This window comes from Prinia subflava, chromosome 2 (genome assembly GCF_021018805.1).
Source record: "Prinia subflava isolate CZ2003 ecotype Zambia chromosome 2, Cam_Psub_1.2, whole genome shotgun sequence".
NCBI lineage: Eukaryota > Metazoa > Chordata > Aves > Passeriformes > Cisticolidae > Prinia > Prinia subflava.
The window spans coordinates 54,020,917-54,043,265 of NC_086248.1; the positions used below are offsets into that span (position 1 = coordinate 54,020,917).

At 36.5% G+C, this 22,349-nt stretch overlaps 1 protein-coding gene across 4 annotated transcripts in view; it reads right to left on the reverse strand.

Annotated features, from left to right (window-relative positions):
* Window positions 1–1,454: 1,454 nt before the first annotated feature.
* The window catches only part of LOC134546821 (vesicular inhibitory amino acid transporter-like), a 54,977-nt gene continuing 34,082 nt past the window's right edge, over window positions 1,455–22,349 (reverse strand). For all 4 annotated transcript variants that reach the window (XM_063389978.1, XM_063389977.1, XM_063389979.1 and 1 more), the window contains one exon: window positions 1,455–4,542. In XM_063389978.1, the coding sequence (XP_063246048.1) occupies window positions 3,391–4,542 (1,152 nt within the window). In that variant the 3' untranslated portion in view covers window positions 1,455–3,390. The remainder of the gene's footprint in view (window positions 4,543–22,349) is intronic.

Here is a 22,349-nt window from a genome sequence, read left to right on the forward strand (position 1 = left end):
AGTCTAATTTCAGATTTAAGCTTTGAAAAGCCTTCATAAATAAACACTTGAAGTTCCTAAGATAACTTAGCTGAGCCTAGATTTTAATTTTAGAATAATCTGGTTGACTTAAATCTGCATTAGTACTGTCAAAAATAGGAATACAGTGTTTGGTATTCCCTACAAAATGGGAGAAGCATTTTGGGCAATGCCTGTGTTATTGTTGCTGAAAGGAAGAAGGTTCCTTTACTCATACATCTACTAGCAGAAGAAATGAAACAAAAGTGTTTGAAAATGCTTTATTACAGCAAATAATTTTTCCCATAGCATTTTCTTCATGTTCACTACTGTCAGTTTTTTGCTTTCAGAATTAATTTTTATAAAGCACTATCATATTACAATGCATAACCCAGGAGTGGCCAAAAGAATACGTTAGTATTTAATCAATCTTGCACTTTCCCAACTTCAGTGATTCTAATGATTGGTAGTATAAATTTAGTGACTAAAATTCCAAGTAGTCATTACTTAGATGAACGCAGATTCTCTTGGTTCCTAATTTATGGTAACACCACCTTTCCAAATTCTCTAAACAAATTCCATAGATTATACTTTAATGTCTAATATAGAAAGTTGCAAATGTTTTATTTATCCTTTTAATAGAACTTTGCCATTGGAAAGTGTTCAGAAATAAGGTTGTATCTAAAAATATGCAATTGTGTGTTTTAGGAAATGAAGTCCAGTGAGTTAGCCCTACATCATGAATATTTGTCTCTATCATGTACTGAGCACCACATTCAGTCTTGGTCTGTAGGGTGTGTATGTGCACCTCTGCCTTTTCAGGTTGGGAGGTTCACTTAATCTTGACCCCAGATGACAGCTTTTCATTAAGAGGTCTGGGCATGTCTTTAAAGCAAGGCTCATACATCTTCTGTGTCCCACAACAGTAGCATACTTGAAAATTGCCGAGTGTTGGCTACAAAAACTCTTGAACTGTGCTTTCCCTCTTAATCTAGTGCCTTTTCTAAGTGACTTCTCGAGGCCTTGCACCTGGATGACTTTCACTTTTGTGCATTTACAGTTGTATTGACTTGTTAATCACAGACAGTGATGTCTCCCTGATGTTAACAGAAATTACATAAGTGATTAAATAAGGACAATAATAGGACATATTTTATAAAGTGGGAAACATTTACCCTTGTAGGAGCGATCTTTCATAAGAGGGAGCATGATTAAGTGGAGAATGAACATCTTTGGCTGGAAAGGACTGGGCATTAACTCCTTGAAAAGGCTAAAAGAAGAAAGTACAACTAAACCAAATTTTTAATCACAGTGATGAGCTAGGGAATTCCTACAACTGCCACAAAATAAACTGCTTATCTTGGTTTTCAAGCTTTCCCCAACAGCAAATGCACCGAGGCAATCCTAAGATTTTCCAAGGAGTTAGAGACAAAACACATTGAATAAAAGTAGGAAAAGAGAATTTATTTTTTTTGAGAGTTCCTAAGCAAGGTAACTGAAAAAATTTTTACAAAACTCTTCGGACAACCTCTCTCTGTTCTCAGAGATTTATACAGGATAAATCAGAACAAATACTATTGCTACATGTTTGTTTTTCTATGAAACTTCTGCATACAAAAAGTAAAGAAATCCTTTGATTAACATCATCCAAGTAATACTTTCCAACTATGTCATAGCAGTAATAACAAGCTTTCAACTCTTTCATGAACAATGTATTTTTGGCATTCTACATAAAGATAAAATGTCTCCTATTTGTTCCAGCACAAATTCTAATATCATTCAAATTGTTGTGGATATGAGTGCAGAATTTGACCCAATTCAGGAAGAAGTAATAAAATTCTGAGATTTATTTTTAGTTATTTCCAATTTTCTTGATAGTGTTGTAGTAATGCAATTAATCTGTTTTAATAAATTTTACATGACTATTATATATGACAGGTGTACACTAGCAGACAAGGAAGGAATAGGGTGGCATACAAGGATTTCTGGAACTCTTCTCTTTAGTTTCGTTACATGTTTTTTGTCATTCAGCAAATCAGCCTTGAGAGGCAACTGTTGCTCATGCAGGACAGAAGCATTAATGCTGAGAAACTACATAGCAAAAATAGCTCAGTTGAGCAGATACTGCTGGGCTCTTGGTCACCCAGTCTTATGCTGACGTTCAAAGACTTTTCCATATGATGCAGCACAAGGTTGTGTGAAATTGTTCATAACAAAAATGCACACTTCCTTCTTTGAAATAATTACTTTAATTATGTATTATAACAGAGATTTATTTCGATAAGATAATATGTATTCATTAGAGCACTCTGACTATATTGTTTCTTGTCATAATGTTTTATCACTAATGTGAAATACATTGCAATGCTGATCTTTTTATTAAGCCAGTATCTTCTAAACCTAAAGATCTACCAAATTGTACAAGAAGTTAACTGTGTGTCTATTTATTGGAATTGATTTACTCCATTGAGCTTTTAATAGAATCAGATAAAATACACAGATCAAAGAAATTTCCTGCCTAAGAGGGAAAGTGAACTGTACGTTAACTTTTTCATGCTACTAGGGAGACATCTAGTAACCCAGCCTATAGAATAGCTGCATTGCAGAGACATGAATCTTAGGAGATAGACTTGCAGAAAAGCTGTAGTTACTGGCTATAGGTTATTTCAGAAAAAAATCTCTTTTCCCTGACTTTGAATTGTTAGAATGCCCCCTTTACTCTGACTGTATTCCTATTTGAAGTCATGATAAAAGCAGGCTTTCAAAGCTGTTCTAGACTGAGCTCTTTTTTTGCCTATTCATTTAAAAAACAAATAGTAGAGTTTGTCTTACATAAAAACCAAAATTCACTGATTTGATTTGATTCAGTGATTCACCATTCAGTTCACATTTTGAATTGCAGTCTGCCAGTGAGGTGAAATAATATTTCACCCATTTTCAATAATAGATCTAATAATAGAATTCTGTGATTCTGTGATCTCTTTCACTCACATCCTGTAAGATAGTTTTGATAGCTTTGAGACTGAACAGTGTCTAACCCCATGAAGAATTCTGGTTAAATTGGTGAAATCACTTGCAGTAGTAATTTCAGGATGTGCATGACATGTATGACTAAAACCACGTAGGACTACTTACTTACAATTATTTTCTTGTTAAACCATCTCCAACGTGTTTCTTTTCAATGTTTTAGAGAGGCCTAATTTTGTACTTTTTGTCTATGAATGTTATTTTACAGTTTGCTTAGAGATACATAATTTTCCAGTTAAAGACTTGAATATGCAAACATTTAAGCACATGCTTAATTCTACCTAGTGACAAAATCTCATTTATACTGACTAACAGGATAAAAACATTTATAAGATTTGGTCCTTATTTGTCTTTCAGGAAATCTTTTTACACTCCTCCAAATACTTCAAGCAGCCCTTTTATTGAGCAAACTATGCCTGCAAGGCTACAAAGGAAGCCCAAAATAAAAACAGAGATATCTGCACATTTTTCTAAGAAAGACAGTTTTTTCCATTTAAGTTTTAAATGGAAGAGAGAAGGAAGAAGAAAAGTCATAGCAGCACCTGTTACACTGCCTGACAAACCCATCAACAGGGCAAAGTGTGGTGTGAACACGGCCATCAACAGAGTTAACAAGAGAAATGAGCCTCTTACAGTCAGAGCAAGTAGTGGAGACCTGTAATTGCAATGGTTGTCGTTAGAAATACAAGAATACACAATTTCTGTGGCTGCAAAAAAGGGCAAAGGGTAAGAAAGAAGAGCCTTAGTTAAGAGACATAAATTCACTAGGGTTTCAAGAAATGATGGCAAGTTGTCAGTAATAACTTCCTTTGTCTTTTCACCCCAGGTCAAGAAAGCAGTAAGTGCAAAGGTGGTTTTCAAGATACAGGCAAAAAAGTGAGTCCAGTTTAGCATACACCTAAATTCCCCTGGGTTTTTCATACTACCTTCAAGTGTGGGAAGAAATATCTGTGAAGTGTAACTGAAAATGATCAACCCTACAGAGACCAAGAAATTCTCAAACTCAAGGGAGAGTCTGAATTTTGCCCAGGACCATTGATGCATTTGTGTGAGACAGTAAGTTATCACTACAAAGATGATAACAAAATGAACCAAAGAGCAAAGCTGGCTGAGCTTGGAAACAATTTTGAGAGTTCTGATAAATATACAAGGCAACAGAGTAACAAATGCAATTACAGACCAAGTTTTCTCAGTTACGGGTACATATGGAAAACTGTGTGACAGCAAGTTCCCACTAACAACCAGATACAAAATGCAGGTCATGATCAATTCCACCACTTGGGTCACATTGACAACCATGCCACCTAGACTGGGAGACAGCTTTTTGCAGCAGGCATTTGCAATATCTTCGTACGTGTCTCTCACTCTTATCAGTTGCCCATCTTCATTTTCTTCATACAAGCAAGCAATTAGAATTTTGCCTGTGTAACAGCACAATGCTGCAGCCAAGACAATAAGAAGTAGACCACTGTATCCACTGTGGAGGAGAGCATATGGCAATCCTAGGACAAATATTCCCTGAAGAGGAAAAAGAGAGAGAAAAGATAGCACAAAATCCCTCAGGCAAAATGTTCACAAGAAGTTGCAACTTCAAACCCATCCTCCACTGAACATTGCTTTCACCCACCTGCATGGTGTAAGTACTGCTCCATTCTGCTAAGTAAGTGACAACCATGAGAAATGTGTTTATTTATGATAAATTAAATTACCAGCAAAAGTAACTACTTCTATCAACACTTATGTAATGATAAGCTGGGAAAATGAGAACATGACTGAATGATAGAGTCAGCTTTCTAGTTAATATTTAACACTGATGTGATTAGAAGCACATTTTAGAAGGTTCGTAGTTAGTTATTCAGTCAACATGCATATTAATGAAAGGGGTTCAGTATCAATAAAATTAAGCATCTCTAGCATAATCTGTACAAGTTTCACTCCTATTAAAAAAAGCAGTGTTGGTGGATTCAGTAATGACGACTCTCTTCAGTCTAAAAATTTTTAACAGACCTCTGGAGAGAAAATGGCATTAGAGTGCATCAGACCATGCACGTGTTTCCTCTGCAGCTTCTGTCCATCTCATGCAGCCTTTACTCTTGCTAAGTCCACAGATAAAGTGATTTTTCTAACTGCTGAGATTATAGACTGTGCAAACTTCTTTAGGTGTTTAAAAATACATGCAAAACATTTTTTCACTAAGTGGTTTTTGAAAAGAACATAGTTTTACTCGTTTTATCTGGTAAAATAAAGAAGGAATTTTTCTTTCACAGAACATTACGAACACTTCTTTGTCTTTTTCCTTCTTTCTTCTCTGTATTAAGGGACAAATTACACTTCTACGTGGTTTCATTTCCATCCGCACAAAATCAACAAAACCCTTGAAGAGTAGTTATTAATAAAAACATCCAATTTAAGAAAGATGCTTTTGTGATATTTCTCTTTTTATGTTACAAACCTGAAATTAGTAATTGCACATGAGTCAGACTGGTCAGGTATTTTTATTCATGACAACTGAAGAAAGGTAAGGAGGAAACAAAACACAGTTATGCAGAAATACAAGTAGTTCTGCAGAAATTTTTACTTCAATATTTCTTACTGCACCCATGACATGATGAAATCTGAGTATTTTTGCTCATGTTTTTTATTCTGGCCTGTCAGAAGTTGACTTGGACCACACCCCTAGGTTCCATTTCTGACCAAACCTGAGCAACTCTATCTGCTCTGCAAAAACCTATGAACCCCCAACAGAACCCCCTCTCCACAGAAGGGGTGACCCACTCTTCTCTCACTTCCTGAGTGCTGTTTACTTTCAGAAGCTAAAGCAGAAGAGGTGAGCTTAACGGTATAAATCTCAGTCTTAGACTTTACCATCCACAACTGTGATCATGAGGCCATGGGGAACGACAGTTGCAGGCATGCTTGTGACTTCGGTGTTTTCCATCAACTCCCTCAGGTTTTATGGCTATCAGTTTCTGTTAAGACAGTCTAGGAGCCCATCTCTGATGGAGCTCATCCACAAGGCAGGTGCCTGTCTCAGCTTTGTAGGGCTTTTATCTAGCATCCCACTTCCAAGTGATTCAAGTACTCCCAAGCCTGATCCATAAGCAGGGTTCTGAAGACAGGCATTTTTTAAAGCACTACATAATCATTGATATATTAAAAGTATTCTTCTCCTCTTCTAGCCATAAAATTGTGGGATTTTTTGGGCAGATTGTGGGGTGAGCATCAATCATGAAACAAAGAGGTCCTTAAATCAGAGGAATGTTTTTTTCTCTAAGCCAATGAGAAAAACAGAGTACCTATTATATGAAAGAGCAACACAGCCTAATTCACCAAGCTTCACTCTTGAAGCAGGTAAATTCAGCTTTCAATTGCATTAGCACTGGAAGAATCAAATACATGCACTAAAATATTCCAGTTAGAAAGGTCTATGCCTTTATGTGTTGAAACAGAAGTACCTCAGTTATTATTACTGAATAATAATAAAGTAATTTACCAGATACATTTTTAGGTTGTTTTCCATTACTTCATTTACAGCATTAGTTTTTTATAAGTCACAGATGTCGTTTCATTTAGGAGCTGGCACGTTTGACTACACAGCTTGTGGTACTTAGTCACCCAAATCTCTCCACTCAGTGTCTCCATTCTAATACAGGTCTCATTACCCAATTACCTTGCAGTTGTAATCAGCATTTCTTTCGTACACAAACACCACATAACTGTTCAAAATTCTACCATTTTTGCCATCAAGCAGTCTATTTTTTTAAAAAAATTAGATATCTGGCTGCATCCAGGCTGCAGGTAGCACATATGTAACAGTAGCTTTTGATATGATGCCATTTGTAATTGCAGCTTTCACTGACTGGAAAGTGAGATAGCTGCCTAAAGAACTGAATTTGGTTTCTTTCCTGTGAAAACTATCCTTGGAGAACATTTACATAACAGATTGAGTTTAAAAGCATCACAAATAAACCAAGTCTAGTGAAAAATCAAGATGAAGCCACGGAGTAGTCTTCCATATTAACATAAGAACAATGATGTTATCTCAGTTCCTTGCAGTTTCTACCAAGCTTATCTCATTTGTTCCATACTCACAGTGTTATTATTTTGCTGTCTAATCTGCAACTGGGTGTTCAAACAGGATCTGTTGACCCTAAGGGTCACTGCATAATTAAGCTGCAGGTAAGTGTTAGCACAGGCCTTACCCACACAATGGCTTCTCCCCTGCTGAATTCAGTCTCTTAAGGACAACCAGCCTCAGCCTAAACCAAAGCAGAAGGCTTTGAGACATGTTATCACAACTGCCTACAGTCCTCCCCACAGGTGCTTGCTTTTCCATGCTTAATTGTTAGTTTAATCAGAGCATAACATTATTCTGACCTCTAACATCCCCTTGCTGTTGTTCATACTAAATAATTTAATTCAGTTCCTAAAACAGAACACAGTATGATAGAGGCAGGGGTTTCTGGGTTGATTTTTTTTTCATTTTGTGGGTTCAGACCTTATAGAACAAAAAAATATTTTTGCCTATATATTTTTTTCTTAAAATTATGTATCTGTGGTCATCTATCCCAAAGTTTAGAGTTTAGAATTTCTAAATCTAACATTTCTGTAGAAACCCCAAATTCTTCTTTCAGCTGATGTCTTTGACATAATTTTTTCCAGAGTTTGTAAACTTAAGCTTTCGATTACTAATGAAAATAAACATTGTGGATGTAATTGGTTTTGCAGCTTTTTGGATATAGAGCATGGTTAGTAAAGAGAAATGAAAGAACAGTGAACACGCCAATACAGTAACTATGTCTGTAGTGAAAGGACAGTGCTTTTTCTGCCTTTCTAGAAGAAATTTTTCTATTTAAAATAAAAATAGTAATAACAAAATTCTACAAAATAACCAAAAATGTTATTGATGGTCACAAGAACTCAAAGAACAAATGTAACTTTTCTAGACTTCAAAACTCACTTTTTATCTGCTCTCCTGTTCTTACCTTTCCAAAGCAATAGTTTTTGTTAGGACAATTTCCTGAACATTATCAAGTTTAAATAGTTTAGCTAAAAAGAAGATATCTTTAATAAATTGTTTTACTGTCAATATAACAGGTACAGGCATCAGTCTGTATTCTCTTGCTTGCAGCTGTTCAGCAACTTTGAAGCATTGCTAAAAGTGACTTTTAGTGGAAAATTCCTCCTCCATAAAGAAATCTTTTAATGGATGTTGATGAAGGTGCCATTTGTGCCCCTTTCATGAGAAATGAGTGCACAGAGAATGCAGATAGAGCATGGCAATATTTCGCTGATTCCTTGCTAATGGAAAAGGGACTCAGGTAATTCTGGCACCATTTGTCATTGCACATTTTGTCCAGCCTAGCCGCAGAACTTGCAGTTATTGAATCTTCTGATCCTATGTTCTCATGTCCAAATTACGGCACAGAAGGCCTTAGCTGTGAGGCATCAGTTAAAAATGAACAGCAAAAGGAACTGTTCCCTAAATTGCCTCATAACTCTTAGTTTCAGCATTCCGTCTGGGAAGTGTTCTAGTCTGAGTGGCTTAATTTCCCACTGTTCTAGAGCAAAGTCAAATGTGTTAGCTCTAAATATGTTCTTTAAAGGTGATCTCTTTATGGAATAGAATATCACAGGGGAAAAGCACTCGCGCATCTGGGGACAGAGGAGATGGAGTTTTTGGAACAATCCTCTGCTGTGGAACATCTTGAATGGTTGTGTTATTTATCATCACTTCACCCACCCTGCGTGGGAAGGGAGCCGAAACTTGCCCAGGAGGCTGCATCTTCCCTTGTGTCCCACAGGTTTGCAAGGCTTGGCTATTTTCACCCTAGACTGAGGATGGAAGTGCACTGTTCTTTGTCAATCAGTGTGTCAGGGTGGAGGTCCTTGTCAAACAGAGCAGACTTAGATGTAGGCAGCTGGGCCAAGGCAGGAGAAACGACTGAGGGCTCAGCTGGTGACCAGCCTTTGAAGATAGAGCAAGGAGAAGAAAGAGCATGAAAAAAATGGTCAGAATCAGCTAGCAGCTCTTTGCCTTGTCAGAATACCCCCAAGCAGAAGCTTCCAGGCATGTCAGGTGTCACCAGGAATCACAAATCCACTTACAATTGATTTTGCAACAAAACAAGAAGAACTCCAAATTACAACTGCACATGAAAACACTTTGCTGATGGTTTGACTACAATATTTGAACTACACCTGTGTGTTTCCCACACAAGCAAAGCTGGCTGCTCATTTAAAAACACCTGACATCTAGACGAGTGCTGAATGCAAAAAATAGGATTTTTGCTATTATTATAGCAGTATGATGCTATATTATATTATATTGTACTCCTTTACCTCAGGGCAAGCACCTCTCTAAGGAATGAAATGTGTTTAAAAAATTGAAAAGTGAGCATGGACAGGCACCCAGAGAAAAATATCAAAATTCCTTAATATTCAGTTTTAAAGCTTTTAGACCCATGTAAAATACTGTTTCATAGCTTGTTTTAACCTGAAATATGACATTTTGAAAAAACAAAGGAAATTGAGAGGTAATTAAAAAGCAAAGAAGATCAGATCACAACCAGAGTTGAGGCATGCCAAAAGACAATGAAATTAAATGGAGTGAAAAGCAGTGTTAAAAAAAAGTAGAGAGAATTATTTTACTTTAAGACTCAATCATATGGAAAAATAAATTAAGAAATGAAGAAGAATTTAACTGAAAATTATTCAGTTAGGACAATTCTCCTATATGCAGAATACATGCTGATATGCCAGACTGCCAAATTAGCTCTGATTGCCATTCTCACCATCTGTAGTCTCTCCACTGGAATGGTTCATTTGAGTCTGACTCTTTTCCCCAACTATGCATTTCATTCCATGCAGGAACATGGGTTAGACATAGAAACTATACTGGAAAGTGTCCTACCTGAATCTTCTTGAGAAATAATTTTCCCAAACAGATTCAAGCCTTGGTTGCTGTGGTATTTATACACAGAAGGAACTTAGTAATAAATTAAAAAACATAGCAAATCCCTCAATTTCATACCATGATAATAAAGTTACTTGCTTGTTGACCTCCATGGTCCTCTTCCTTTCTCAGCCATCACTGTAATCATCAGTGATTTTGCATTTTCTTCCAAACCACTGTTGACTACAATGAATAATACTGGACCAGATGCTGATTATTCCACCAGGTAACCTTCTAAATACAACTAGGAACTCATTCCTTTGACAATACATACACATTGACGGTTACTATTTCGGAACCTGTCACTTAGGCAGTTGTTAATCCATTTAAGAGGTAGTCTGTGGTTGCACTAATTTTTAAATCAGCATGTTATGTATTAATGTGTCAAAATTCCTTTTAAAAGTGTAAATATATTATTTATCTTTCACTGCCTAAATTACAGTGTGATAAAAGAATTATTTGAAGTGTGTTTAATAAGGACTGTAAGAACTCTTTCTCCAGAAACATAATGATTGACACTAATTATATTTCTAGCCTTTTATTCTCTATCAATTAAAACCTGTAGTAACAATTACATTCTTTTTCTCAGCATTGTTGCCAGGTTTCAGTAGTCAGGATTTCTATGGTTTTTAAAATATTGGGATGATATCCACAATCTCCTGAAAATTCCACATGTATGTAGTAGCAATTAAATAAGAATGTTACCTGGTAAGATGTGTCTTTTGCTATGTCTCCTAAGTGAAAACTTGCTGGGCATTCTGCCTTCAAAATTCTATTGAGATATACTCAAACTTCCATTTTAAATGTGGTTATCTCACAGTTAATTGTCTAAGTATAAGCTTGGAAAAATTAGGGATATCAATTTAAAATTCACACCTATCTTAAGACAGGTAATTAGCAGAGCTGAGATGAATTTCCTTTCAGAGATGTCCATGCTGAGAATGAAGTGTGCACACACAGTGTAGAAGCTCTGAGACGTCGATGTTTTATGCAAAACAGCACAATGCCTATCCTGAAAAATTACAAAATACCACACTCTTCTCCTGTGCTATGAGCATGTCCTCCTGGTTCTCTCCAGGAATTACATGAACAGCTGCATCTATTTTTCAGAATTAAGAAGAATCTTAGAACCTCTGTCTACTAATGTAGGAAATCAGTGTTGGAAATATCAGTGAGAGATCTCAGAGAAGATGAAGATGATCTTACATTAGAAAATCTCTAAGTTAATTTTTCCCATTTTACATCCACATATTCTGTTGTCTGTGTCTCAGTGACTTGGCCAGGATCATTTCTGTGCAGCAAGGAGGACAAGGGATGCGATGAGTCCAGTGCTCATTATGTCTCTGGTGTTCATCTTGGATAGTGATGACAGATTTTTTGGTATAGATTTACATTCTATACTCTTCTGGAACAGATACAGTTTTAGATATTTTGCCTCATTATTTTCTCTCATCCCTCATAAATATTAGGCAAAATTCCTGACTTTTAACAGAAGTGTTGTTTGTCTTAGCTGCATGTTTTATAAATACTATATTCTACTTGATTCCCTTAACACTTATCTATAGGTGTGTTTTTCTACCTCTCCTTTTAAACGAAATCAGTTATACGCTGCTCCCTAGTAGTTAACACATACCTTCCCTTTTAACTTTGTTCTGCTGTTATTGCTGGTACTTTCAGACAAACATACATAGTCACATACATAGACATACTCTTCCATTTAAATTAAATTTTTGCCATGATTATTATCTCTGTTTCAAATTTTTACACTAAACCTAGCCACTTATTGTCCCAGTTTCTAAAAATTGTTTTCTTATTGTCCTAATTACTGGGAGATGCATTATTTCTTCTCTTTGTTACTGTTCTTAACATATACCTATTACTCTCACCTTTTGTTTCTTCCTGTTCCTATATATATATATATTAAAAATTAATTGATTGATACATCCACTTAACTCCTGAAATAGAAGGAGTATTAACACATTGGTATACTATTTCTTAATTGTGAAGTGTGGCTTCTGGACATCTTATAAATTCTTGTTAAACAGCTTTAAAGAAAGAAAGTTTATCTTTCCCAATGGGCTGTCTGTATTTATTCTTCCTAATCAATTATCTCTCATAATTTTCTCCAGGTTTGAAAAATTCACATTTGAAGCACCAAGTAGATATATTACTGTCCTCTGTTTTCAAATAATTAATGTAATTAGATCCCCCAATTTATTCCTCTTTATCCAATTTAATGAGGCCCAGAAGAGAATTATCTTATGCTAGGTTCAATACCTTTTGTGTTAGATAATTATCATCTATAATCCTTAGAAACTTCAATGATGTTTTACTACATACTGCCTACAGTGTCTACCATAGGTCTTTAAAACTGAAGTCACCACGAACAGTACAATTTTTCTTTCCAGACAATAGCTGTAATACAGATAATCATCTCTCTCACATAGAGTGCCACCCTCATTTCTTTTGCCTGTTCTTTTTAGGTAAACATGCTTTATGTAATTATTTTTAAATTTTGACTGCATAGATCATCCCATCATGTATTTGCAATATCAGTTACACCCTATTACTTCTCAGCAGTAAGAATTTTCATTTCCCTGACTGGCTACTCAAACTCTTGGCACTGCTCTACAGATGTCAGGAAAAGAATTCATCTGCTTTCCCTCTTGCTTCACAGTTTGCTCACAGCTCTGCTGAGTTTGAATTCAAAAATATTATGAGCTGTTCTGTGGAAAACTTCAAATATTGTATATGGCCTGTCTGACCTTAGCAGCAGATCCATCTCCTCGAACGTCAGTGAAAAATCTTCCTTTAACTCCAGGGATGGTTGAATTAAACCTCAGAAATCTTGTTTTTCCTGATTTTTCTTATTCTTTCTCTCTGCCAATGCCAGCCTGTTTCAGCTGCAGAGAGGACAGCGACTAAGGTGTTTATTCTATGATTAATGCCTTCAATTGCCTTATATCCTGACAGAAACTTTATAAGTGCTTACCTGTCAATCCTTCAGGTACCATAAGTAGATGATTAGGCAGATATAGACTGCTCAGAAGATACTGTGATAAGGTAAGCAGGTAAAGAAGCTGCATGGTCTGCACAGCAAACTGCCTGCATACATTTGTCTGACAGAAGCCACCAATTTTTTTTTTTTTAGTGGACATATTAGTCTTAAGAATCTCCTAAAGATAAGTGAACAGAGGAAAGAAAATATCTGGGAAAATAAGGGGGAAAAATTGCTGCTATTAAATGTGACAGATGCTCCCATAGGCTTTGCTATTGGTTTAAATATTTGTTCCAAAACCAAAGTATGCCTGATGCTTAATTCCTCATGGTTTGATGGAAAATGCTAGTTTGCATAAATCCAGAGCTCTCTGCAAGAATGAATTGAATCATACAAAGAAAGTCTCCCAAGCAAATTACCTTTCAAGAAAACATTATTTTGCTTGCTCCCAAAGGAGAACAGAGGCTTTCATAAAAAGAATGAGGGTTCTTGTTATGTGTTGCATATCAAAGAGGAAAAAGAGATGAAAAAAGTAAGGCAGTTAAAACTAAAACCAACATTATTCTGAAAGTCAGTTGTGGTGAGCAATGGTGATTTCCCTGCTGCTTACTTATTTCTCTCATTATAGACCAGGATTTCACCTGAAGGCAGGCAAGTGATCCAAACATCCAGTACAGCAATGTGCAAGTGAGTTCCACGGATGTATGGCCAAGAGAGCTTGAGGGGAAGCAAAGGGGGGCTTTGGGAGCAAAGCAAAGCAGTGGGGAGTCAAATAACTTCATTGGAGTGTTCACTGACATAACAAAAGGAAGAATTAAAGTGCACAGAAAGTTCAAACTCAGGCTGTGAGAAAGCATTTGGCCTATTAGGAATTTCTTTAATGCTGCCTGGATGGGACAAGCCACAGTTGCCATGACTTTTAACAAGCAGTGCTGAAGAGGAAATGGAAGTAAACAAGACCACAGTACAAAGAATTTTGCATTGGAAAAAAACGTTATTCACCTCTGAGAGTTGAAAAGGAACCCAGGTTACATCTACTAGAAGCTGAGTTAAATTTTGTGAACACCAGCATAGGATTTGGTGTGAATAAAAGGTGACTGAATCCTCCCAAGGCTGATATTATCCTGTTCTTTCCCCAGCACAGACCTAACTACCAAATTTAGGTGGATTCTTACTCAAGCTATAATGACTTCTAGAGTTCAGTATATAGAAGAAAAATTTGTCTTTGAGCACAGTCTGGGTAGAATATAGTTAATAGTCTGGATGAGAGACAGAAATAGTGGTATAGGATTAGGTTTGGTCTCCAGTAAAATGATACAGAGTATCATACTCTATTCCTCTGGAGTATGTGAGAAAAAAAATGCTGGTTGTTTGCCACAAGGCTGGGTATAGACGACAAATTTCTACTGCTTTTCCTCTCTTAACCTCACTTCCACTTCAGTGGCACCCCTGAAGGCTTCTACCTTTGGGATAAAAGCAGCAACTGATTTTTCTGCCTGACAATTCATCATGCACAGATACAGATAAAGTTGAGGTTGCAAATGAATCCACATAATGGAGTTGTCTCTGTCCTACAAGGATAGAATTCCTAATGTTTAACAAAGTAGAATAATTCCCCTAATTTCAAGTAGATTAGACAACCATTCCTGAATGTGCATAATTAATAAAAAATAATAAAAATGAAGGTCAGAAAAGAAATATGAGTGGGTTTTATTGCATGCTGTGAGTAATCATCATAAAAGCAAAGTTAGGTAAAATCTTGTTTAAATAAAAAGAAAAAAAATAATATGGTTATAGAGTGTGAAACCAGGCATATGGCATACAAAATACATATTGAAAACATATTTTTAAGGTCTCTAGATGTAAAATACTTGAAGTATCACTACTTGCATGGGTATTTCTCATTCTCTTGCAGAGACTGATAGAGGTCCTTCACCTCTACTGATCCATGAAAAAAGAACTAGAGACACAAAATAACTGATATCCCTTTTCTGTGTTGTCTCTTTTGTTTTATTTTCTTCTTTTTTTTTTTTTTAATTAATTTATTGTCTTAGTCTGCAGTTGCACAGGAAAGACAAAAGCTGAGGGAACAAACTAGGCACCTTGAATGAGGACCTCAGGTTTATTCATAACTTTCACACACAAAAGCTGTCAGTATGGAATGAAATAAAAGCATTCCTTTCACTATTAAAACAAAGCTAGCTAAGCATTTGCTGTGAAAGTTTATATATACAGAAAGAGTTTGGGGTTTTTTTCTTAACTTGAGTCATTCTGATAGTGCATAGAAAACTTCTCAGCTCTATTGGATCTTGCCTTTGTTGTACTTTGGTGGTGAGATCTGTAGTGATTTCATATTTGACAAATTGATTTCAAGGGTGCATTTAGTTTCTGTTCCTTTCTTGTAAATAATCTTTATTTCTTACATTCAGATTTTTAACAAAATCAAAATTTATTCACAGGGTGTAATTAATGAATTTTAGGTGAAAACTCAGTGGCTATAATTGAAGTCACTAAAGTGACAACTTTCTTTACTGTCTTTGGTACCCAAGGAAATTATCACTTCCTAGCATCTATGAATTGGGCCAATCTCACCCAGCTTCTGTCTAAAACAGATGTTCAATGAATGAGTGCACACAGTAGCAGAAGAGACACCCATGACAAATCTGCCTTGCTTTGATGCACTCTTACTAGGAGCAAGATTCCTAACTTTTCCTTCCTAAACATAGCAAAAAAGTTAAGGTAATCACAGAATCACAGATTGTCTAAATTGTAAGGGATCTGGTAACTCCAGAAAGGATGGATAGAAATAAGGATAACCAGGTGTCTACTTGTTCCCACAGTGTAGGGCACTTGTTTTAGGTTTGGGAATCTCTATCAGAGATGCCTATGTTGCTTTGTCATCTGTAGAGTCAGGTGAATTCCTTTACAAAGGCCATGAGATGGTGGGGTGCCCTGGAAGAGCAAAGGAAGGGCAATAAACTGGATAATTTGGTAACATGACTGCACCAGGGGAAGCAAGAAGAGGGCAAAAAAGTGCCATTAGATAAAGTGCAGAACATTAAAACACAAGGCTGTGAACTATATAAAGTAGAAACAATGAGTAGGAGAATATGATAGGCAAGAGGCTGTGGCAAAAAATGACTGGCTATGAAAAATACCTAACTCTAAGCATAAGACAAGAATAAGGAGCAAGCTAGAGGGAAAGTATGCGTTATTCAGCTTTCTGATTAGGAAAGGAAACCTTTGGGGGTGGAATGGCAGCTCCTCACATTTTAGGAGATAGTAAAGAGTCTCTGAGATCCCATCCCAGAGCAGAGGGAAGCCTACAGTTTTGTACAGGTATTTTATTTTTAGCCTGAGATGACAACAACAACAAATCTAAAAGGAAGAGCTCTGTCTGAGAGTAGTTGGTTTCCCAGCCAAAGTGAAAGAAATCAGCAGGCAAGTAAAGGCAATAAGGGCAGGAGTGGAGAACTCATTTTAAACTTCAGATTCCAATTAAATCTTAGAAGGAGATTTTCAAGTCCCTCAAGGGAAGGTGGCTGAGGAGATGTCATTTGGAGCTGCAGAAATCATGCAGACAATGAGACAAGAGAACGGGTTCAAAATCTAGTGAGATAGAATAAACTTCAGTGCCAACTTCTAGAGTGTCAGTAAAACGAGGGCAATAACAAATATTGTAACAGAAAAAAAATTAGATAACTTTTTATAAACAAAAGAAACAAATTCCTCATAAAAATAAGATAAATTGAGTCTATATTGCATGTAATTCTTATTCTCAATCCACATTTTTTCAAGCTTCAGTAGAACTACTCACAATTTCTGAAATATCCAGATTTAGTCTGAAATAATTAGATTGGTTTTAAAGCTGAAAGGAAAAAGTTCTCTGCTTATCAGGGAGAAACTAGCCTGAATCAAGCACGATTCTGGAGGGGAAAATTGCAACAAAAAACCATCATGAATTGAAATATCCATGTAAAGTAAAGAAAAAGGCCTGAAATGCTACTGATAACATAAACCAACAAAAAATGTTTATTGTAGACACTACAAAATATGATCTACCAGTGCTGTTATTTGTGTCAATTCAGGAAATGGACTGAGAGAAACTAAAATGGATAGCAGTCTGTGTGTATGAGCTGAAGTCAATGTTTCCTCACTTTGACTCATATGTTTACCTTTTTGAGAAGTAAATATTAAATTTCATTTTTTTGTTAGCTATTTAGTAACACAGCTCTGTACATATGGCAAAACTAGTGCCACTGGCCAAGAACACAGAGAAACACTGCCTTCCAAGAAACACGGTGTATGTGGGGAGAAGAGGGAGAAGACATTCAAATAGAAGACAATTTCTTTTATTAAGCTTTGGGGGTAAAATTTTTTATACAGCTTATTGTGATAAAACTAGGTTGCAATATATCATATTCAGTACTGTGTATAATCTGTGTTTAGGGCTTTTTATTGTCTCAAATATCTCCATTTGCTCATTCAGACAGAACTTGTACCATTTCAGTGAATCTACTGCTGTCAGGAATTATATACACTGAACTATGGATTAACCATCTAAGCTTTGTGTGGAAGAAGCTTTATCATGTGGACAGTCTGCTAGAGAAACATTACTATTTCTGATTCTACCAGCACATTATAATAATTCAGATGTCCTTTATTTTATCATTAAATTCTCATATGCACTTGCATGTGCTGAGCTTGTCAACTTTTATTTCATGATGAACCCTAGGGCTCATTCTTTTACTTCATTAAAAAAATTAGTTCCCTTCTGCAAATTTGGTAATGGAAGTGAAGGAAGTTTAGAAAAAACAGGAAAGCAATACCATATGACAAAATATTTTACTTTCTGCTACCTGTCACTCTGTTCTTGCCGTCTTGGGAGGAATGTTATCCTCGGAGGAGTTATACGACCCAATATGGTTTATTAAAGCAAATTTGTTGAGGTTGCATACCTTACAAGTTTAAGAATAGGGGCAGAAAGAACATTTTTAAGAAGAATTTTTTCCAGTAGTGTTAGCTGGTCAATGACATATGCTATAGATGGGAACAAGTATACAAATTATCTCAGACACAGAAAGCTGGTGAGTAATTATAATAGGTAATTTAGGTTTTAATTTGAAAGTTAACTGTCAAATCTGTAACATCACAACAATGAACTAGCCAACTATAACAGATACAGAAATTCGAAGCTGCCTAATAACAGCGTACTTAAATACCATGTGACCTGCCATGAATTTAAAAAAGAGAAGTAGAAATTACACCATCTGTTTTAATTCAGCTTTTTAAAAATCCTTGCAGGAATTGATGACACCAAAAAGTATGGTAGATTGATTTTAGTATAGTGGCAAAGTATATCAGCTATTCCCTTCACCTGAGGGAGCTAGAGATCCTTGTTCTGCAACAAGTTGTGGCACATTGGGTTATCCCATGGAATAAAGGAATCCTCGCTTTCAAGCAGCTGACAGTTTACTCTATCCTTTGTTTTTGGTAACATTTATTGTTTCAAAGAGCCTAATTTTCATTATGCCACTATCCATTTATCTTTGCTATCATATTTCTGTCATTTTCTTTCTTGGCCATCTGGATTTTAAGATGGAATGCCCATTTTTTATGGCTGAATATTCTAAAGGTATTCTTAATCACATTCTTTTGCTGATTTATCTTGTGCTCAGTTCCTACAATGAGTCTCAATAGCTAGGAGAATCAATTCCTTATAGAGAAAAGAGAGGAAACTGAATCAAATGTCAAGCTGATTTATCGCAGGCTACATTTAAACAATCATTATTTTGTAAAGACTTTCTGTAAAATAGGAAACATTTTGAGACTAACTTTTAAAATAATTTTCATTGTTGGAGCACCGGAAAGTCCTTGAATGTAATACCACCGTGTAAAGCAATGTGCAAACAAAGCACAAAAAGATGGTCTCCTCTCCAAAGTATTTAAAATACAAGAGCCAAGGGGTAGAAGAAGCGCAGGGTTTGTTTGCAGAAAGTGCTCTCACTCCCCTGCATTCCCTCTCATGGACTGTGTTATCTGCAGCACGGACAGTGGGAGAGAGATGTACTTTGCTTTTAGTTAGTTTTTACCTAGCTGAGGCAGAGAAGCTCCCTGGACTGTGGCTTTTCTTGGAACTGATCAGCCTGCTCTGGACTGAGAACCTAGAAGAGCACCAGCTCACACCTGTGTCCCACCGGGGAAATGTGGCATTTCCTGAGTGAGCTGAGCTACACCCCAGGACAAGGACTTTCTGAATTTGCCATCTCTTCAGGACACTGAGAGGTTTTATTGTCTAATATTATTAAATTTTTATGCTTGTGAATACTTTGCTTGTTAAATAAGCAGTTTTTTCTACTTTTCTCCAAGGAAATCTTTTCCTGAACCAGTGGGGGCTGGGAAGCTTGAATCTGCTTTCTAGAGGGATCTCTTTGGAAGTTTCCTCCCAAATTTGCCCTAAACCAGGACACAAATACAGGCAGAGAGGGAGTCGAGGAAACCTTGAGTCAGTAGCAGATACTGTAAGTTAAGAGAGCAAATGGTGGTTTTAGTGTAGCTTACAACTGTGAAATTTTCATCAAAAGGGCATTTCTAAGAGAATCAGAGGAATATCTTCATATAAGTTCAGATGAATGCTTGTTTAAGTATTTACCAAATTGAAAACGGTAATTCTAACTGGAAGAAGAAAGATCAAAGTCAATAGAGGCAGGAAGAAAAATGGTAGATTGTTACAGAAAAGATGAGCAGCTTACCTTTGATTTGATGGTTGAAGAGTTTCTTGCAAGCTGGTGGTCTCATGAGTTAATGGAACTGCATCAGATTTCCAGGTGGGTATGCATGGAGTGAGTTGGAAAGATTAGGGTAAAGTGGGCCACTGTGACCCAGATGGGGCATTATAAGTGCTCAGATCAGTTTTAGCCTTGTGGGTTGGTAAACCAGACTATGTACTAGCATGATTTTACAGTAAAAATAAGCAGGACATGGATGTAGTCTGAGTGTGAGGATGTAGAAAGAGGCCTGAAAGATGATGCCAGATGATAGGCCTGCCCAGTAGCAAGGACAAGGACTTACACAGGCAGTGAAGTAATTCTGATGTGGGCAGACAGTGGCTAGAAGAGCTCTGTTCAGCTGCTTACTGGTGGAAAGACAGACCAGTATTTTATGTATGCAGCAGTGGGATCTAAATAAGATGTGAACTTGAACTGGCCCAGGAAAACTCACTGCTTCAGTCCCACACTCTCACAGGTGGGGAAGGATGTGGTGTCTATCAGCTGTGTCTGTGGAGCCCTAAGAGCCTGAGTCTGGTGCAAGCAATGACCTCAGGGGGGAGGGCACGAGGCAGACATTCAGGAGACACTGCTAGCATTAGCTGCATTCCTCGTTAGGGGCAGCAGCACAGAGAAGGAGAAGCTGGTCGTGACCCTATGTATTAGTTCATGTAAGATTTTCCCTATAAAAATTTGTTTCAGTGAAAAGTAAAAAGAATGGTGTAGTGTGTGTGTGTGTGTGTGTGTGCGCGTGCACACGCACACTTCCAAGTTATCTGTGCACAACACAAAGCTTTTTTTTAGGCATTAACACCACCAGAGCAGGCCATCTCCAGGGTGCTCTGAAGGTTTCCTAATGATGAAATGAAAACAACAAAAAGAAAGTCCTGGGAGCAGGAGGCACAATGTTCAGGTTTCTGAAGTACTTACATGTACCATTTATTTCATATGTGTTATGGAGAAATGGAAATTAACACACTCTTTTTTGCAAATAGATGTAAATGCACATGTAAATAATACTCTGTCACTTGACAGACCGTCCGTTAAGCTCTAGCAACACCACTGATAGTAGTTATCCTTTGAATAATGGCAGAATTTAATGCTCTTGGATGGAGAAGTACTTAAGCTGAGTGAGTTATAAAATAGTTCAAATACTAGTAGACCCCTCCAGTGCATCCATCCAAGGAAATCTGTCAGTGTTGGAGGCAGGACTATCCACTGCACCTTGCAGGTACTGGAGCAAGGTGTTGGACCCAAGGATGGGTCCTTATGGCTCCCTTTCATCTCAGGATCATCTATTATTCTATGACTCTATGTCCTCACTAGGGACCTCTGTTGGCAAGCTGAACTTGGCAGCATGCTGAAACAACTTGCAAATTCCAATTAATGCAAAAGTTCATGTTATTACTTGTTGCAAAGTACCACTATAAGGAGAAGAGTTGAGCTGGTCTCTCCCACTTTACTTGCCACACTACTGTATGCTTACTTGCTAGTTCTTTTGTCCTTTTACATGCACACAATTTCTATTAACAGCTGCTTCATTAGGAGGACTCATATCTATAAAATAGCCGTTCTAAAAGATTAATAGTAACAGATTTTCCAGTTAAAACAATTTTCAAATTTATATGACAACTGAACAGTCAGCAAGAAGTCCTCACCTACAAGAAATAGCCACTTGCAAATTCTCCAGCACTTTCTTTACCAAACTGTGAGAAACAACATCAATCCCAGGATAAGTATACTATGCATTGAAGTGACTTAACTGCTGTTAGGAGTAAACCGAAGATAATACAGTAGCTTTGAAATTTAGATGCTGAAATACACAGATTTCAAAAGTACAAAGCAAGAACAGTTTCTGCTAAAGTTGTTGGAAATGATAGATAATTGACATTGCTAAAAATCAAGTGTCAAATAATACTTTCCTGGAAAGTAAGATTATAATTTGAGGTTCTGAACAGAACTATTCATTATTCATTTCTTTAAGCCTAGCAGTACTTCTGGCTACTGTTATCAAAATAATGAAATATTAGACAGCTATGTCTGTAAAATTCAGGTAAAAATCAGTTAAAGATATAAAATAAGGTATTGGTTACGACTAAATATTTTAAAATATATCTATCTTACACTCCGTGGAATCACGATATTCAGATTTAAATCTAAGGCTGCATATTAAATTCCACATATTTTTTCAGTACTATACTTTAGAATGTTTCCCTCTCATCTCATATGAGATAAAAATCTCATATGGAAATTAGCTTAAAATAAATCAATATAATAAATTATATAATAAAGTATATCAATCATAGCCAAAATACTGAGGCTATCAGAATCATTTATGAAGGAGACAGAGAGAGACACCTTCTGTAACTCTCTTGTGACTCATCTGTTAAGAAATGTAATTTTGAACACATGGTGAGAATAAGCATGATCTAAGGACTGCTTTAACTTCTAGAGATATTTTAATATGTCATTTTAACACCTAGAAGGCTTTAAGAATTGCAATACTTTGTTCTGTTGCTTGTGTAACCCATGCACTTTTTTCTGGGATTCGAGAGCTAATATGGTTCAGAATGCTTTCTGAATCAGTAGTTGGTATGTTGAGACT